We start from the raw sequence: 14733 nt of genomic DNA, 5'->3' as shown, positions 1-14733 counted from the left end.
CTAATGTTATGTAGTTGTTCACAACAGCTGCAAACTTAGATTTCACCGCTCCATACAGGAACTACACCGGCAGCTTGAAGAGAACAGTAACCTGGATTCACGTGAGATCATTAAAGCCAAGGAGGGCCAGAAGAGGGACTACCCCCAGGGCATCCCTGAGTGTGGCACTGATGCCCTCCGCTTTGCTCTCTGTGCTTATACTGCCCAGGGTTCGTCATTAGCTACGGTTGTATTATATGTATCTTTGGAGATTTCTTAATACCTATTCCTAAGCAGTTTGTTCTGCATTTTACACATCAGTATATAGATGATGATTATCATCATCATTCTGTGAATTACTAATGCAGACTGTCAGTTTTAGAACAGTGTAGTGTAATATGCATGACATATCACATGAGTAAGAGGTGCTACAAAGCATCCTAGAATACGAATCTTTGTTAGGTTTAAAAATTTGTTTGGTCAATAATATTTGTGCACCAATATATTAAGCTGAATGTACATTTTTTTAAAAGTTAATCTTTCTCTCTCTGCAGGTCGAGATATCAACCTGGATGTTCTGCGTGTCAATGGCTACAGGAACTTCTGCAATAAGCTGTGGAATGCAACCAAATTTGCCCTCATGAATATTGGCAAAGATTTCAAACCCTATCCTTCTCTCAGTACCCTCCAGAATAAGGTAAGAATTTGGTTTAAATACCATGCGAAAGAGTAACTAATACAAACAACACAAAAACAACAGGTCACCACTTATATTCATTTAACTGATATTGTATATCAGGGAAAAGTGACAAATCAACCTTACAGATATTGCAGGAAATTTAATTAGAAACTCCTCTGTAATTTATTGTGGACCTGATAGCATAGAGGACATGAAAAAGATACCTTGTAAATAGGAGATATTGTATTATATCTACTATACTGTACTTGAAGAAATGGAATGTTAAACTGATGGTTCTTGCTTATTAGGTTCGTGAGGCCAAAAAGAAATGTGTGGATCAGTCCAGTACAGTACCTTCTTCCTCTTCAATGTCCTGCAATGTAAATTCAGATGACCACCATCTAGGCAGCATGTCTGAGCTAAATGAACAACTGGAGCACTTCAGTTATGTTAAAGGGTACTTGCCTACCCAGGCCGACTTAGCAGTTTTGGAGAGGCTGAGAAACAGTGATTTATCGTTGTCACAATACCCACATGTATTGCGTTGGTACTGCCACATGTCCAGCTATTCTGATAGTGAGAGGCGCTCCCTGCCTACAGAAGATGGCAATGGGCCTCTTTTTGGCAAGCAAGAGCACTTCTGGCAGGTAAGCAAATCGTGCTTGCCTTAATTCCCCAATACCAATGCATCCCTCACACTTTTTTTGTGAGCTGTGAATATATGTAAGTGTCTGTGAAGTTCATTGTGGAGCCCTTTTTATTAGAGTTGCATATGCATTACCATTTATCTCACTCATGCCACCCAGAAATTAAACTTAAACCCTGCATGTGAAAGATATTAGCAGTATCCATTCAATCACTTTCCATCAGGCACTCACTACACCACTTTTTTATTCTAATACGCTGAATATCCCAAACTTCTTTCAGTTTAGTTGATGGCCATGTGTAGTTAGATTAGAGGGTTGATTTAACATGTAAATCAAGGAGACCCAGTTCTGCCTTACAGCTAATGCTCGTTAAATTCCACGCAATTGTGGCTTTGATATTCAAGTTGTGGAGGGGATTATTTGTTGAGTGAAAACAGACCAATTGTAGGATGTAAATTTACTTCTGTCTTGACACATGGTATCTGTCATCCAGCAGATAGAAATCAGTGATATCCTGAGTGGTATCAGTGAACTTCATAACAGTGATGATAACAGGCATGAGGTGGAGGGATGGTGTGGAGAGGTATATGAGAGAAGGGGGTGTGAGCTGGGAGCAGGGCAATGAAAAATGGCAGGGAACAGGGCGACATGGAGGCAATTTGCTTATTGCCACCCTTAATGGGATTAAGGCATCTGGCAATAGATAGATAGTTTTTGTTCTGGTAACTTTTTTTTTTCTTTTTCTTATAAACCCTCAAGAAAACTTTTTTTGTCGGGTTTAGTGAGAACAAACAACCTCGGGTAATTCCTTCAGTGTGGTGAATCTATCTCCCTCCTTCCTGTCAAATATTATTCTGTTTATGAAAAACATCTCAGTGTTATCAACAAATACAGTGCTTACAGAATTGCCTGCATTGCTGCACAGTATGGTACTGCCTGTCATACTTTGTCAGTAGTGTGTAGCAGCTAGTTTTATTATTATTACTGTTATCATTATCATTATCATCCAGACCTCCTTCCCCACCCTAGGGCAGGGTGAGGAGTAGCAACGTCCAGACAGCCTACGTTTGCCCAGTCGAATGGGCTACACTTCCATTCACTCATCATTCAAGCTGCTGGTATCCTGGCTTAATCTAATTACTGTTAATATTATTATTGTTCCACTGGGCATGCTGTTGTTTGTTCTTCTCACCTTTGTACTTTCTTAATTCTCATTGTAACTTAGTAGTTGGTGGAATGGCTTCATCCCACAGGCATTTTCTAAGCATATTGAAAAATAGTATTCCATCCTTCCATCATCTAATCCAGTGTTGCCTCATGAGGAGCATAGGAGCCTGGGGCAAGGCAAGTTGATCGTAACATTAAAGATGAGAGTGACCGGCCTCACTTATCCCTGAGTGGCAATATGTGAGCAGTAAACCCTAACCACCCCTTGGGTATAAACCTGCACTAACTCAGTCTGATTGGAGTGCCATAATTACCCACTGAACCACCAGGTGCTATAATTTTGTTAAATGGTTACCACTCAGCATAGTAAATGGTTTCCTGGTGTACAGGACACCATTTGGCTGTCACTCAATGTAGAGTCACCAATAGATCGAAGGAAGAGGAAAGAGTGAAGGAAAGAAAGACAGAAGAGGAAGTATGGAAAGAAAGAAGGGAGAGAAGAAAGGGCAGGCACCTGAGAGCAGCACTGCATCGAGTGAGTGGATGGATAGCACCGCCACCAACCATGTAACATTGAAATATTACTAATGAATACATGGTATGGAGATGGTTTTCTCATGAGGTGAAGCTGAGAATTTTGGAGGCGTGAATGGTGAGCTGTATCACCTGTTTCACTGGATGCTGTAGATAGCTGTACTTTTGCCATAGATAGCTGTACTTTTATGCTGTAATTTTATGTTCTTGGGTACTGTAGATAGCTTTACTTTTATGCTGTAATTTTATGTTTCTGGATACTGTACAGTACTATATAGCCCTTTTTCAGTAAGTAAGGCTTTGCAGAAACTTATTATTATTTTTTCCCTTTAAAATACAGGAAGATTATGTTTTATCCGCTGTGATTGTATAATGTATTCTCTGATTTTCTGTTCTATATACAGTAGAAGTCCTATTTTTCGGCATCTCTGGGACCAGGCAAGTGCCGAAATATCAAAATTGTCAAATTATCAAAAACCCTACCCACTCAGTACCTTATATGCTTCGGTGAACATTATCATCACTACTCATATCATTACAAATGTGTTTGGAGAGAGTACTGTATACTGTTTGATACTGTACAATACTGTAATGAATACAGTACTATACATGAATATGAAAAATAAAGAAATTAGTGAACATACTGTATAGAAATGTAATGATACAGTAGGCCTACAAGTTCACATGCACTTACCTAAACTTATAGTAGGTTCCCTATTTACATATGTACAATAGAAGGGGTTGATTGGAGTCTTCTACTGCTGGAAGAAGTCCCCAGCAGTAGAGGGGACGAAAAAAATCGGAAAATCTGCCGAACGATCAGAGATTTTCGTAAATGGGACTATTTCTTAAAACTGCCGAAATGTCAGATTTGCCGGGGAATTGGATGCCAAAGAATTGGACTTTTACTGTACCAGGTAATGGAAATGCTGGTTGGTTTTTATTTATTTATTTGCACGGTACTATGCCACATTATGTAACTAGGTCTGTACTTTTTTGTGTATGGTATGGCAGATATGTACAGTAAATGGTTTTTCTGTTACAGAAGGGTGAATTGAGGATGGTGGATCGGTGGATGCTGAGTCAACTGGCTTTCGCTATACAGGAATGCAACGCTGGCTTTCAAGAGTTCAATTTCCCTCGAGCCACGACAGCCCTGTATAATTTATGGTGGTACCAGATATGTGATGTCTACCTGGTTAGTTTCTCAAACATCTTTATCACCAAGCTTATATTACCGGTAGCTGCAAAGATCATTTGATATTTATCGATACTGAGTCAGCCATTCCCGAGAGACTGTTGGAATGCTGACACAGAAACAATACTGTAACCTCCTTCATATCTGGAATGTCTTGTATTTTCCCTAATCATACTGTGTGATTACTTAAGAAGTGAGTGAGTGAAAAACTATCAATATAGATATAGTAGGACTTTCCTAGTGGTGAAATTCAATGAGATAATGTAATATTTTGACTGTGATTGGAAGTTGAATCTTTTTCAGTTAAAGATAGCTGTTATCCTCCCTAGGAATGCTTGAAGCCTGTGATGTACTCTGATGATGAGGAAGCCAAAGAGACAAGCCGCAATGTCCTGTACACTGCCCTGGATGTTGGACTAACCCTTATCTCTCCATTCATGCCTTTCTTGTCCGAGGAACTGTTCCAGCGTCTGCCTCCTCGCACCCCTAATCGACCACCATCCCTATGCATCACATCATACCCAGAGCCACAGCAGGTCTGTACCTTTACAGCCATATGTCTTAAAGCTAAATCTTGCTGTATGGTGATGGACTGATTATTATTAAGAACATAAACATTTTCTGTTGAGAAATATTTTGAGTTGAGTGGATATTGTTTTGTGCATGAATGAATAAATGAATGTCAAAAAGTTTCAGCTGTGTTGAGTGTATTTATCAGTCATATTACATTTTACCTGCACATCTAGTATACTGTGTTCCTGGATGGAGAAATTGATGAGAAGTTCAAGTTTGGCCAGAAAGTAATTGGTGAAGTGAGATCAGCCAAGGCCAAATATGACATCCCCAGCAAGACCAAAGTAGAAGGTAATGACCCAATTTTCAGTACCTTCAACCTGAGGATATCATTTATTCTTGCTACTGCCAAATTATATTACCCAAGGTTAGGAGAATCCCAAGTAGTGAAGAGATTGATAAAGACCTCATTGCATTCATTTCGTTTTGTTTCATTTTTGATGGCTCCAACATGCTTGCATGCTTCTGCCTTGGTCATCTAATTGTGGCTCTCCATGCTGCACGATCTATGGCAGCCTCCCTGGTCAGTCCCTTAACCCTGAGGTCACCTTTAATGACCTCGTCCCACGTCTTTCTTGGTCTGCCCCTCGCAACCTCACCCCCAATATTAACACATCTCACCTTCTGCACCCAATTATCATCCCCCATCCTCTCCACATGTCCAGACCACCACAATCTACCTCTCCTTATCACAACACCAATACACTCCAGTCCCATCCTACCTCTCAACTCGTCCATCGTAAACCCAGCCCCCCCAGGCCTTGCACGCAGAGATGCTCTGCACATCCACCTAATCATTGTCATTTATGTATGTTTGAGCCTGCGAATATCCTCTTCCTTTAATGCCCAGGTCTCACTACCATACAGCATCACACTCCTAACACATGCTGCATACAAAGACTCCTTAGCACGTAGGGAGAGTTCTCTCAATGTCAGGACAGGCAGCAGCTCCCTGAACTTCTTCCAACCACTTCTCACCCTAGCCACAGAGCTAGCTAGCACCAGCCCCACCTCCGGCACATAACATGTCTCCCAAATAACAAAACTCTTCCACACACTCAAGCGACTCACCAGTAAGTTCAATCCTTTCATGCACCGTTCCCTGCTGTCCAAACTCCCTTGCTATGGACTAATGTCTTTTGTTCCTTTGATTTCTTCTTATCTTAGTGACAGGAAAATAAGAGTAAAAGTAGATGATGTATATTCGAATTTCCACTCAATTAACGCCGGCGTGCCGCAGGGATCAGTTCTGGCACCAACCCTATTTCTGGTTCATATTAATGATCTCTTATCTGTCACTCACAATCCCATTCACTCATATGCAGATGACTCAACACTACATAGTTCATTCACACTCAGACATCCATTTACAAAATCTAATATCTCTACCTCTCAACTCAGTACAGCCATCTCCATAAATGAAAATCTATCTACAATCAGTGAATGGGGACAAAACAACCTTGTCTCTTTTAATGCTAGTAAAACTAAATATATACAGTTTACTAATAGACAGATATTGCCAGATTCGTACATTACCTTCAGTGCTACTAATATTCCCATCTCCAAAAGTATTGAAATTCTTGGTGTCTCACTTAACAGTGCCCTCAGCTGGACCTCTCATGTCAGATCACTTGCTAAAACCGCCTCAAAGAAACTTGGATTATTGTACAGAGTCCGTAACTTCTTCGCCGATGAGCAGTTAGCTATAATTTATAAGAGTCATGTGCGCTCTCAGCTTGAATATTGCTCACCCTTGTGGAATGGTTGTGGAGAGGTTGCATTAAGACAACTAGACAAAATTCAGAATAAAGCTGTTAGAATCATTAACAACCCTACCATTACATATAACCTACCTCCCCTGCAAGTAAGAAGGAATGTTGCCTCCCTTGCATTATTTTACAGATATTTTTTTGGCAAATGCTCAGACGAAGTTGCGTCCATGGTGCCACCTCTCCATGCCTTCCCTCGTGCTACACGGGCATCTGGTAGTGCTCATGACTGGAATGTCACTCAACCATATTGCAGAACTTCTGCCTATCAGAATTCTTTCATTCCCTGAACTGCATCTCTCTGGAACTCGCTTCCCCAGAGTTGTTTTCCTCCAAATTTCAACCCACAACTGTTCAAGTCTAACTGTTACAGATATTTTATGAACAGAGGACACCAGTAATCTGGTGTATGGATTATTTTTTTTTACCCATTTGTTTTTCCTTCCTCCGTTCTGTTATTTAAAAGAAAAAAAAAAGAAAGAAAAAGCCTGACAATCTCCACCTGCTCTTCCTGACATGCCACACACATAAAATTAGCATTATCTTGCAGTCTTCCTCTGATACCACTACTTCTCTTGTGCTTCCATTTATCACAAACACTGCACAAGGTGGAATTACTTCCCACGCCCTTGTGGCAAACTGCACATGGCCACTCTCCCTTGTCTTTGACAGTACTGCCACCAACCCTAGATATCATCACTTTCGTTTTATCTGCAATTACTCTTAAGCCCTTGTGCCACATACCATCACTCCACTTCCTAAATCTTTTCTCCACCTCCTTTTCATTCTTTGCAGTCAACACCAAATCATCAGCATACAACATCTCCCACTGGAGTTCGTGTCTGAATTCAGGTGAGAGGGTTTCAAGTACCATGATAAACAAGGGACTCAAAACTGACCCCTGATGCACACCAACATTCATGGAAAATTCATCACTCAAATCTCCATTCACTCTTACCTGGGTGCGAGCACCCACATACATGGCCATAATCACGGTAACCAGCCACTCCTCCAAGCCAAGCTTTCTCATTGCCCATTTCACCACCTCTCTAGGGACTCTGTCAAAGGCCTTTTGCAAATCAACAAAAACAAAGTACAGTTCCCTTTTCTTCCAAATATATTTTTCCTGAAGCTGTCGAACAGTGAATATGGCATCAGTGGTCCCCCTGCTTGGCATAAACCCAAACTGCATCTCATCAATATTCACTCTTTCTCTAATCATGCCCTCTAGAACTGTCTCCATTACCTTCATTATCTGATCTAAAAGGTTTATACTTCTATACTTTCCTCTTTCCAGGGCATCACCCTTCCTTTGTACACATTTACAATTACACTCTTCAACCAACCATCTGGGACAACACACTCATAAATAATCATATTTATCAGGTCAGTGACTAACCCCACCCCTATATCTCCTGAGGCCTTCAACATTTCGGCAGTCAACCCAGACACACCTGCTGCCTTCACCCCCTGCATCCTGCCTATTTCCTCACTCACAGTAGCAGTGTCAATCAAAGGCCAAGGGCCAAACACTGGATCTGCTGGCTCCAAACCTTTCCTGTCCCAGTCAAACTCCTCATTCAGCAATCGGCTATAATGCTCTCTCCATGCATCTTTAATATCCCCACTGTTCACCACTACCCTTCCTTCATCATTCTTCACACACTGCTCACCTGTAATATCCCAATTATCCCTCTTCATCTGATTTGCCACCTTGAATATCATAGTTTTCCTTTCCCCATGATTTAGGTTATCAAGTACAAGTCTCTGACTCAGACTTCGCCCTGTATACCTCTCTTCTAGCCCTACGCTTGGCAGCCAAGTATTCCTCCTTGTTACCACCCTTCCTACATTCCTGGAAAAGCTTTCTTTTCTCCTTAACTGCAGCTTCTACACCCTCATCCCACCACCAAGTTACTTTATGTCTTGGTGGGCCTCTTGTCCAACTGCATATTATAAAAATATATACAATATATCAGAATAAGATCATCAGGACATAGTAAAAAAAAAAAAAAAAAAAAAAAAAAAAAAAAAGGTGAAACAAATGATTGAATTTCTTTTGGTGTAGTTTAGCTTTAGTGAAATCATATTTTTGTTGTCTCCTTCAGTAACCCTTCAATGTGAAGAGGTTAACAACAGAGCCACTCTGGAAGCCCTCAGTCAAGACATTGCCACTCTCACAGTTGCGTCCAAAGTAAATGTGGCCACAGGAAAACCAAAAGGCTCAGTTCCCACCCCCATCACAGCAGACACTGTGGCTTGGATGAAATTGCAGGTGAGGGAATTATTTTAAAAGTTGTTCTGCAAAGGTCTCAGTAATGTCTACATTTTATGCATCATCATCTAATCCTATGTTGCCTTATGAGGAGCATAAGAGCCCGGGGATAGGCAAGTTGGTCTTGACATTTAAGACGAGAGTGACCAGCTTCACTCATCCTTGAATGGCATTACATGAGCAGTAAACCCCAGCCACCCCATGGATATAAACGTGCACAGGCTCAGTCTGATTGGAGAACTGTAATTTCCCACTAAACCACTAGGTGCCATAATTTGGTTATATGGTTACCACCCAGCATAGTAGCTGAATAGTTTCCTGGGTTACAAGAAACCATTTGGCATGTCACTCAGTGTAGAGACCATAAGGCAGCACTACATTGAGTGGATGATGGGTACCTCCACCTACTGCCGTTTTTTATTTACTGTATTTATTTATTTTTTGGTACTGTTCTGTGTCATGTATCCATCCATCCATCTATCATCCAGTCCTGTGTCACCCCATGAGGAGTGTAGGATCCCGGGACTAGGCAAGTTGGTCGTGCCCAATAAGATAAGAGTGACCTGCTTCACTCATCCCTGAGTGGCATTATGTGAACAATAAACCCCAACCACTCCTTGTATATAAACTTACACAGGCTCAATCCAATTGGAGTGCCTTAATTACCCACTAAACCACCAGGTGCTGTAATTTGGTTATATGGTTACCACCCAGCATGGTGAATGGTTTCCCGGTCCATACCTTGATGTGAGGCAGCCATACGATCACATTTTTTAACACTGATGTGCATGTAGATTTGTCAAGCTAAGTGTAGGTTATGAAGAGGAGCGGGAATAATACACATTACACTTTCATTTAGATTTTATGATTGATGAGGATAAATTTGTAAAGCCTCGCAGAAACCATTTTTTATGAACTTGTCACAGATAATGCAAATATGTTTTACAACATAGCTATACTTTACTAAACATGTAGGTTATCAATGGACTTTCTTGGTTTCAGGTGGAGCTGCAACTGCTGAAATTTCTGAACAGCACAGTTGTGGTTTATGTAGCATGTTTATATCATGTTTGGACCCACTGTATGTGGGATTTGGTGCACTATTTTTTGAACATAATATATTTGTAGTGCCTGCATTACTGAAGTTTTATTATTTATTAAGTAATGACACTGGAAATTTTCACATGGTTTCAAAACTTATTTATTTTCTTCTAGGGTCTTGTCAACTTGAGCAGCTGTCAAGAGAAGATTCAAAAGAGAGTAAAGGATGCTGAGGAGAGGCTGAATGCTCTTAAGGCAGAGATGTCTAAACCTGGCTATGATAAGGTATATGAAAATAATGTTTTCTCCCATGTACTTTAGCAACATTGGTACCCTTGCAAAAAGATTGATGAACTTATTAACCACCAAACACTGTGGGATTAGAGGGCATGTCTTGGTCAGCTGGTCACTGGAGAGAAACATATTGAGTAAGTACTCCACCTGTGTGGCAAAACACTACAACAAGGGTGTGACATCCCCATGGCTCTTAGGCATATGTGAGTTGGGTTATATGAGAGAGGATTAAACTTGTGCAGTGGTATACTAGCAGTTTGGTGTAGCTTAGAAGACAACCCTGACATACATAATGAGGTGAGCAAGGTGAGTGCAAGAATTTTCACGGCATAATTCTATTGAGTAGGAAAGATATATGGGAGCATTACTATAGAGAAAGTAAGAGAGAGATCAGAAGTCCTACTGAGTGATGAACAGGGTGGCTCTAGCAGTGGCAGAGGATGTGTGGTTAAAAAATTTGCAGTGAGACACGTAGTGGAGAAGGGGTGTGAGAATGAGTATGAGGTGTTTGTGGCATTTATGGATCTGGAAAAAGCATACGACAAAGTAGACAGAGAAGGATTGTGGAAAGTTTTGCGCATGTACTGATGGTAAGCTGCTAGGTGCCGTTAAGAGTTTTTATGATGGTAGTGAGGCATGTGTAAGGGTAAATGGGCATCTAAGTGATTAGTTCACAATCATTGTGGGAATGCGACAAGGTTGTGTGACGTCCCCATGATTGTTTATAATATATACATGGATGGGGTGATGAGAGAAGTAAAAACACGAGTAATGGAGAGAGGGATGGCGTTGGTAATGAATGGTGATGAATAGAATATCTCCAACTTGTTGTATGCTGATGATGCAGTGCTACTTGCAAATACCGATCAAGAGCTTGGTAGGCTAGTGCAGAGTTTTGATGTCTGGGAACGTTGTGCCTTGAGAGTAAATATAGAAAAGAGTTGAGTGATTGTTACTGAGAGGGAAGATGGCTTCCAGTGTGGTGTTACAGTGAGTGGAGAGAGCCAGGAATTGATGAGAGAATTCAAATACCAGGGTAAAGTGACAGAAAAAAGAGGATATTGCACAAAAGAAGTGGAAATTAGATTGACACAAGGAAGGAAAATAGCTGGTGCTATGAAGGCCTTGATAAAAAACAGAGGCTTGAGTGTTACAACTCCTCGAGGCTTACGGAAGGAGTGTTTGTGCCAACTTTAACATACAGATGTGAGACTACGTTGTGGCATGAAAATGAAAATTCGAGAGTACGAGTAGTGGAGATGGGAATTCTGAACAACGTGTGTGGAGTAGCTACAGAGACTGGATAGGATATGGAATAATGTGATTCGTGAAAGATTCAGAGTGAGGAAGTCTGCGGACACCAGATTCGAAGAGAGTGTACTGAGATGGTTTGGTCATGTGGAGAGAATGGATGACAATAGTGTGGTGAAAAAGGTATATTTGAGCGAATTTGAAGGAGGGAGGAGGCAAGGTAGGCCAAGAAGAAGGTGGAGGGATATGGTGGATGAGTGTGTAAGGAAGAGAGGTATGAAAGTTGGCGAGGCTAAGCAACTGACGAGAGACCAAGCTGGCTAGATGAATTTTGTGCGGAGAAGCACTCACCCAGGGTTTTGGCACCCCTTTTTAATGTGACAGCATTTGGATTGACTCTATCAGATAGTGTGACTCTCGATTCTTGTAGTAGGAGTTAAAGATGAATACAGGGAGTTTATCTTGATTTATTATCTTCAGAGAAAATCTTAAGTTGAGCAGTGTATGTATTACAGAGACTGAATACACTAAGAAAGTCTAGTTGGACCCCTCTTCTTGTTCACTCTCTCCACTACCTGTCGGTTCTAATGCTAGCCTCCTTCTGAGCTCTGCTTCCTAAATTCTGGTGTAGCAGGGGTCGTGTCACGTGTGTTACATTGTTGTTGGAATGTTCTAGAAACCTCTGTGTGAGTATGTGTGTATGGTCACTAGGCATTGTTCGTATGCTATCTCGCTGACACACTACCTATATCATCCCCTGACTTGCTGCTTCCAGTGAATTGTCAACATTTCCTCAGTTACACTTGCAAGATCATTTCCCGTTCCCAGGCTTGCCTGGTGCTCTGTCTATCTATCTATTTATCTGTCTATCTATCATGTTTTCTATAATTAATTGTATTTATAATATGGAGTCCTAATAATAGGCATATGTGAAACTACAGAACGTGGTGAAATTTTTTGGGCCCATATGATGGAGCCAAGATTCTGTGGGCTTGAATGATGAGTGAATGGAAGTGTGGCCCATTGAATTGGGCAAACTTAAGTTGTCTGGATGTTGCTACTGCGCACCCTGCCCTAGGGTGGGAAAGGTCAGGTTGATGATAATGATAATGTACTACATTAAAGCTACTGTTTATGTCATACCATTCCTAGATCACTTATAATTCACTAGACATAGTAAGCAGCTTTAATAACTCTTCCTCCCTCCTCCCTAAGTTTTTGTTTTTGAGGTTGCAGGTACTGAATTTTGTTTTTCAGTATTACCATCTGGTACTTGACCAAAAAATAAGCTTAGTTTTGTCACCATGTGACCATTGGATGCATCTGTCAGTTCCTCACCCAGCCTTTTGACATCACTAAAAGTCTTCTACGTCATAGCTCCAAGGTTTGCTCAAAAGATTGCCAGGTCTGTTTCATTAGCCAGCTTCATGGCTGCTTGGCACATGGGGTTAGGGACAGGATGGACATATTGTAGGACTGCAGTTTGTAAGGATGTTTGAGCCTTAATTAATCCCTTCTGTCCCATGACATTTTATTGTTTTTCCCTACCACCAGATGATTTTCATTCAATGTATGAGACTTCTTATGGTGAAGATTAATAAAGATGGTATCAGACTGTTCCAAGTTCAGAAAGTCTTTTCTCCGCTGAATAAAATTGTCAGAAAGAAACCAGAATAAAACAGAAAAGTGGTCACTGAATTCAAACACACAAGATTTCACAGCAGGTTATCACAGAATGTTGATGGCGCAGGTAAAGAAAAGTATCTCACCCCTCACACAGATACCGTAAACTGGGGTGAATTCGGACTCAGGGCGAATTTGGATATTATTGCAATAAAAAGTTATTAAAATTAATTAATAATTAATGAATAAACATATTAGAAATCTGTTTGCACTCAATTGTTTGTAATTCTTTACTGTACTTTTGTGTATATTTAGTATATCACTTGACACATACCAAGTATATACTAAAAAGCAAACAGATATAAAAAGAATAAAATTCATAACATTGACAAACTTTCTTTGACAGAAATATTAATGAATAGATGCAGGGAAATCTTCGGTGCCCAGATGTAGTTTCATGCGTAGTGTGAAAGTGCAAAGTAAGTAATTGGCGTCATCTTCCCAGTTAATCTCCTAATTGGGCATTTAATGAAATTTTTAACATTTTATTGCAAATTTGAGTCAGTTCGGACATTGGGGTGAATTTGGACAAGGGGAGTATGAACGAAAAAATAACACTTTTTACAACGTACAGTTGCCTATAATTTGCCAGACGTGGATATTGTGTGCAATTGGGTTCACATGTGTCATTTACAGGTATACTCCTGAGCTTTTATGGTACTACCTAGTTAAGCAAGGTCACCCAATGACTCGAACATTTAAGAAAAGAACTGGTGGAGATCAAGGTCCTTATCGCAGTGAAAAAAGCAATAAAAAAATTGATAAAGCCAATTAATCGTGTTAAATATCACCATTAACTAATTTTCCATTAGTCTTCCAAAAACGATTTTATTAGTCAGAAATGATTGTTAAGTATATACAGTACTAACGTTTGTAGCTAGATTTCTATTATCTACATGTGTTCTAATATGTTTTATTTAAACCAAGGAAAAAAATACAATTGCCGTTCTGTTCGTATCTCATTATAGTCATTAGCTTATTTTGTCAGGGAGTGACATTATTTTTGTACTAGAACATTTTTTTTTAAAGCCCCAGAATGTCCAAAATGGCCCCACACACGGCCGAGACTAAACTGGGAACCCAGGGTAGTCATCTGCATTCATTTTCTGTCTATGTATGAATTTATACAGTGTGTCCAAGTTCACCAAAGTTTAAGTACAAATTCGGACACTCATTACTATATTTGCCATAATTATATATGAAACATTTTAAATTTTGTACTGCTATGATTAAATACCCTAGTGGACCAGCCCCACATATAATACTTAAGATCTTGGATTGAATTAAAAACTAGATTACGTGGCATAAAAAACGAAAAAATCGTCCGAATTCACCCCAGTTTACAGTATCAAACTCGAGTATGTCACTGGTTACTGTTGCTTTGTGAATTACTTGGGTGGTTCATTATCATTTATATATTTTTGTTTCATAAAGGTACCTGAGGATGTGAAGAACAAGAATGCCAAGAAGAGGCTGGACTTGGAAGCTGAGTTAGAGCAGAGTCTGGATGCCATCAGCAAGTTAGAAGCAATGGAGACAGAGTAGCTGTGTTGACTGTGGTAATAGGTTGACTGGAGAGGGATGCCTTCACATGGTGGAGTGGTATATGGAGCTACCCAGTTAAACAAACATCCCTAAATTCC

General features: G+C 40.3%; 1 protein-coding gene across 1 annotated transcript in view; it reads left to right on the top strand.

The window, feature by feature from the left end:
• The window catches only part of ValRS (Valyl-tRNA synthetase), a 31373-nt gene extending 16640 nt beyond the window's left edge, over positions 1 to 14733 (top strand). The window contains exons 13-21 of the mRNA XM_080273393.1: positions 59 to 209; positions 534 to 676; positions 967 to 1305; positions 4052 to 4204; positions 4534 to 4740; positions 4951 to 5068; positions 8655 to 8821; positions 10037 to 10147; positions 14525 to 14733. Of these exons, the coding sequence (XP_080129519.1) occupies positions 59 to 209; positions 534 to 676; positions 967 to 1305; positions 4052 to 4204; positions 4534 to 4740; positions 4951 to 5068; positions 8655 to 8821; positions 10037 to 10147; positions 14525 to 14635 (1500 nt within the window). The 3' untranslated portion in view covers positions 14636 to 14733. The remainder of the gene's footprint in view (positions 1 to 58; positions 210 to 533; positions 677 to 966; positions 1306 to 4051; positions 4205 to 4533; positions 4741 to 4950; positions 5069 to 8654; positions 8822 to 10036; positions 10148 to 14524) is intronic.

The sequence above is a fragment of the Coenobita brevimanus genome, chromosome 54 (genome assembly GCF_032717465.1).
Source record: "Coenobita brevimanus isolate Jiangsu-jjx chromosome 54, ASM3271746v2, whole genome shotgun sequence".
Taxonomy (NCBI): domain Eukaryota; kingdom Metazoa; phylum Arthropoda; class Malacostraca; order Decapoda; family Coenobitidae; genus Coenobita; species Coenobita brevimanus.
The sequence above is the reverse complement of the archived record's forward strand: the minus strand, read 5'-3'. Positions and strand labels throughout refer to the sequence as shown.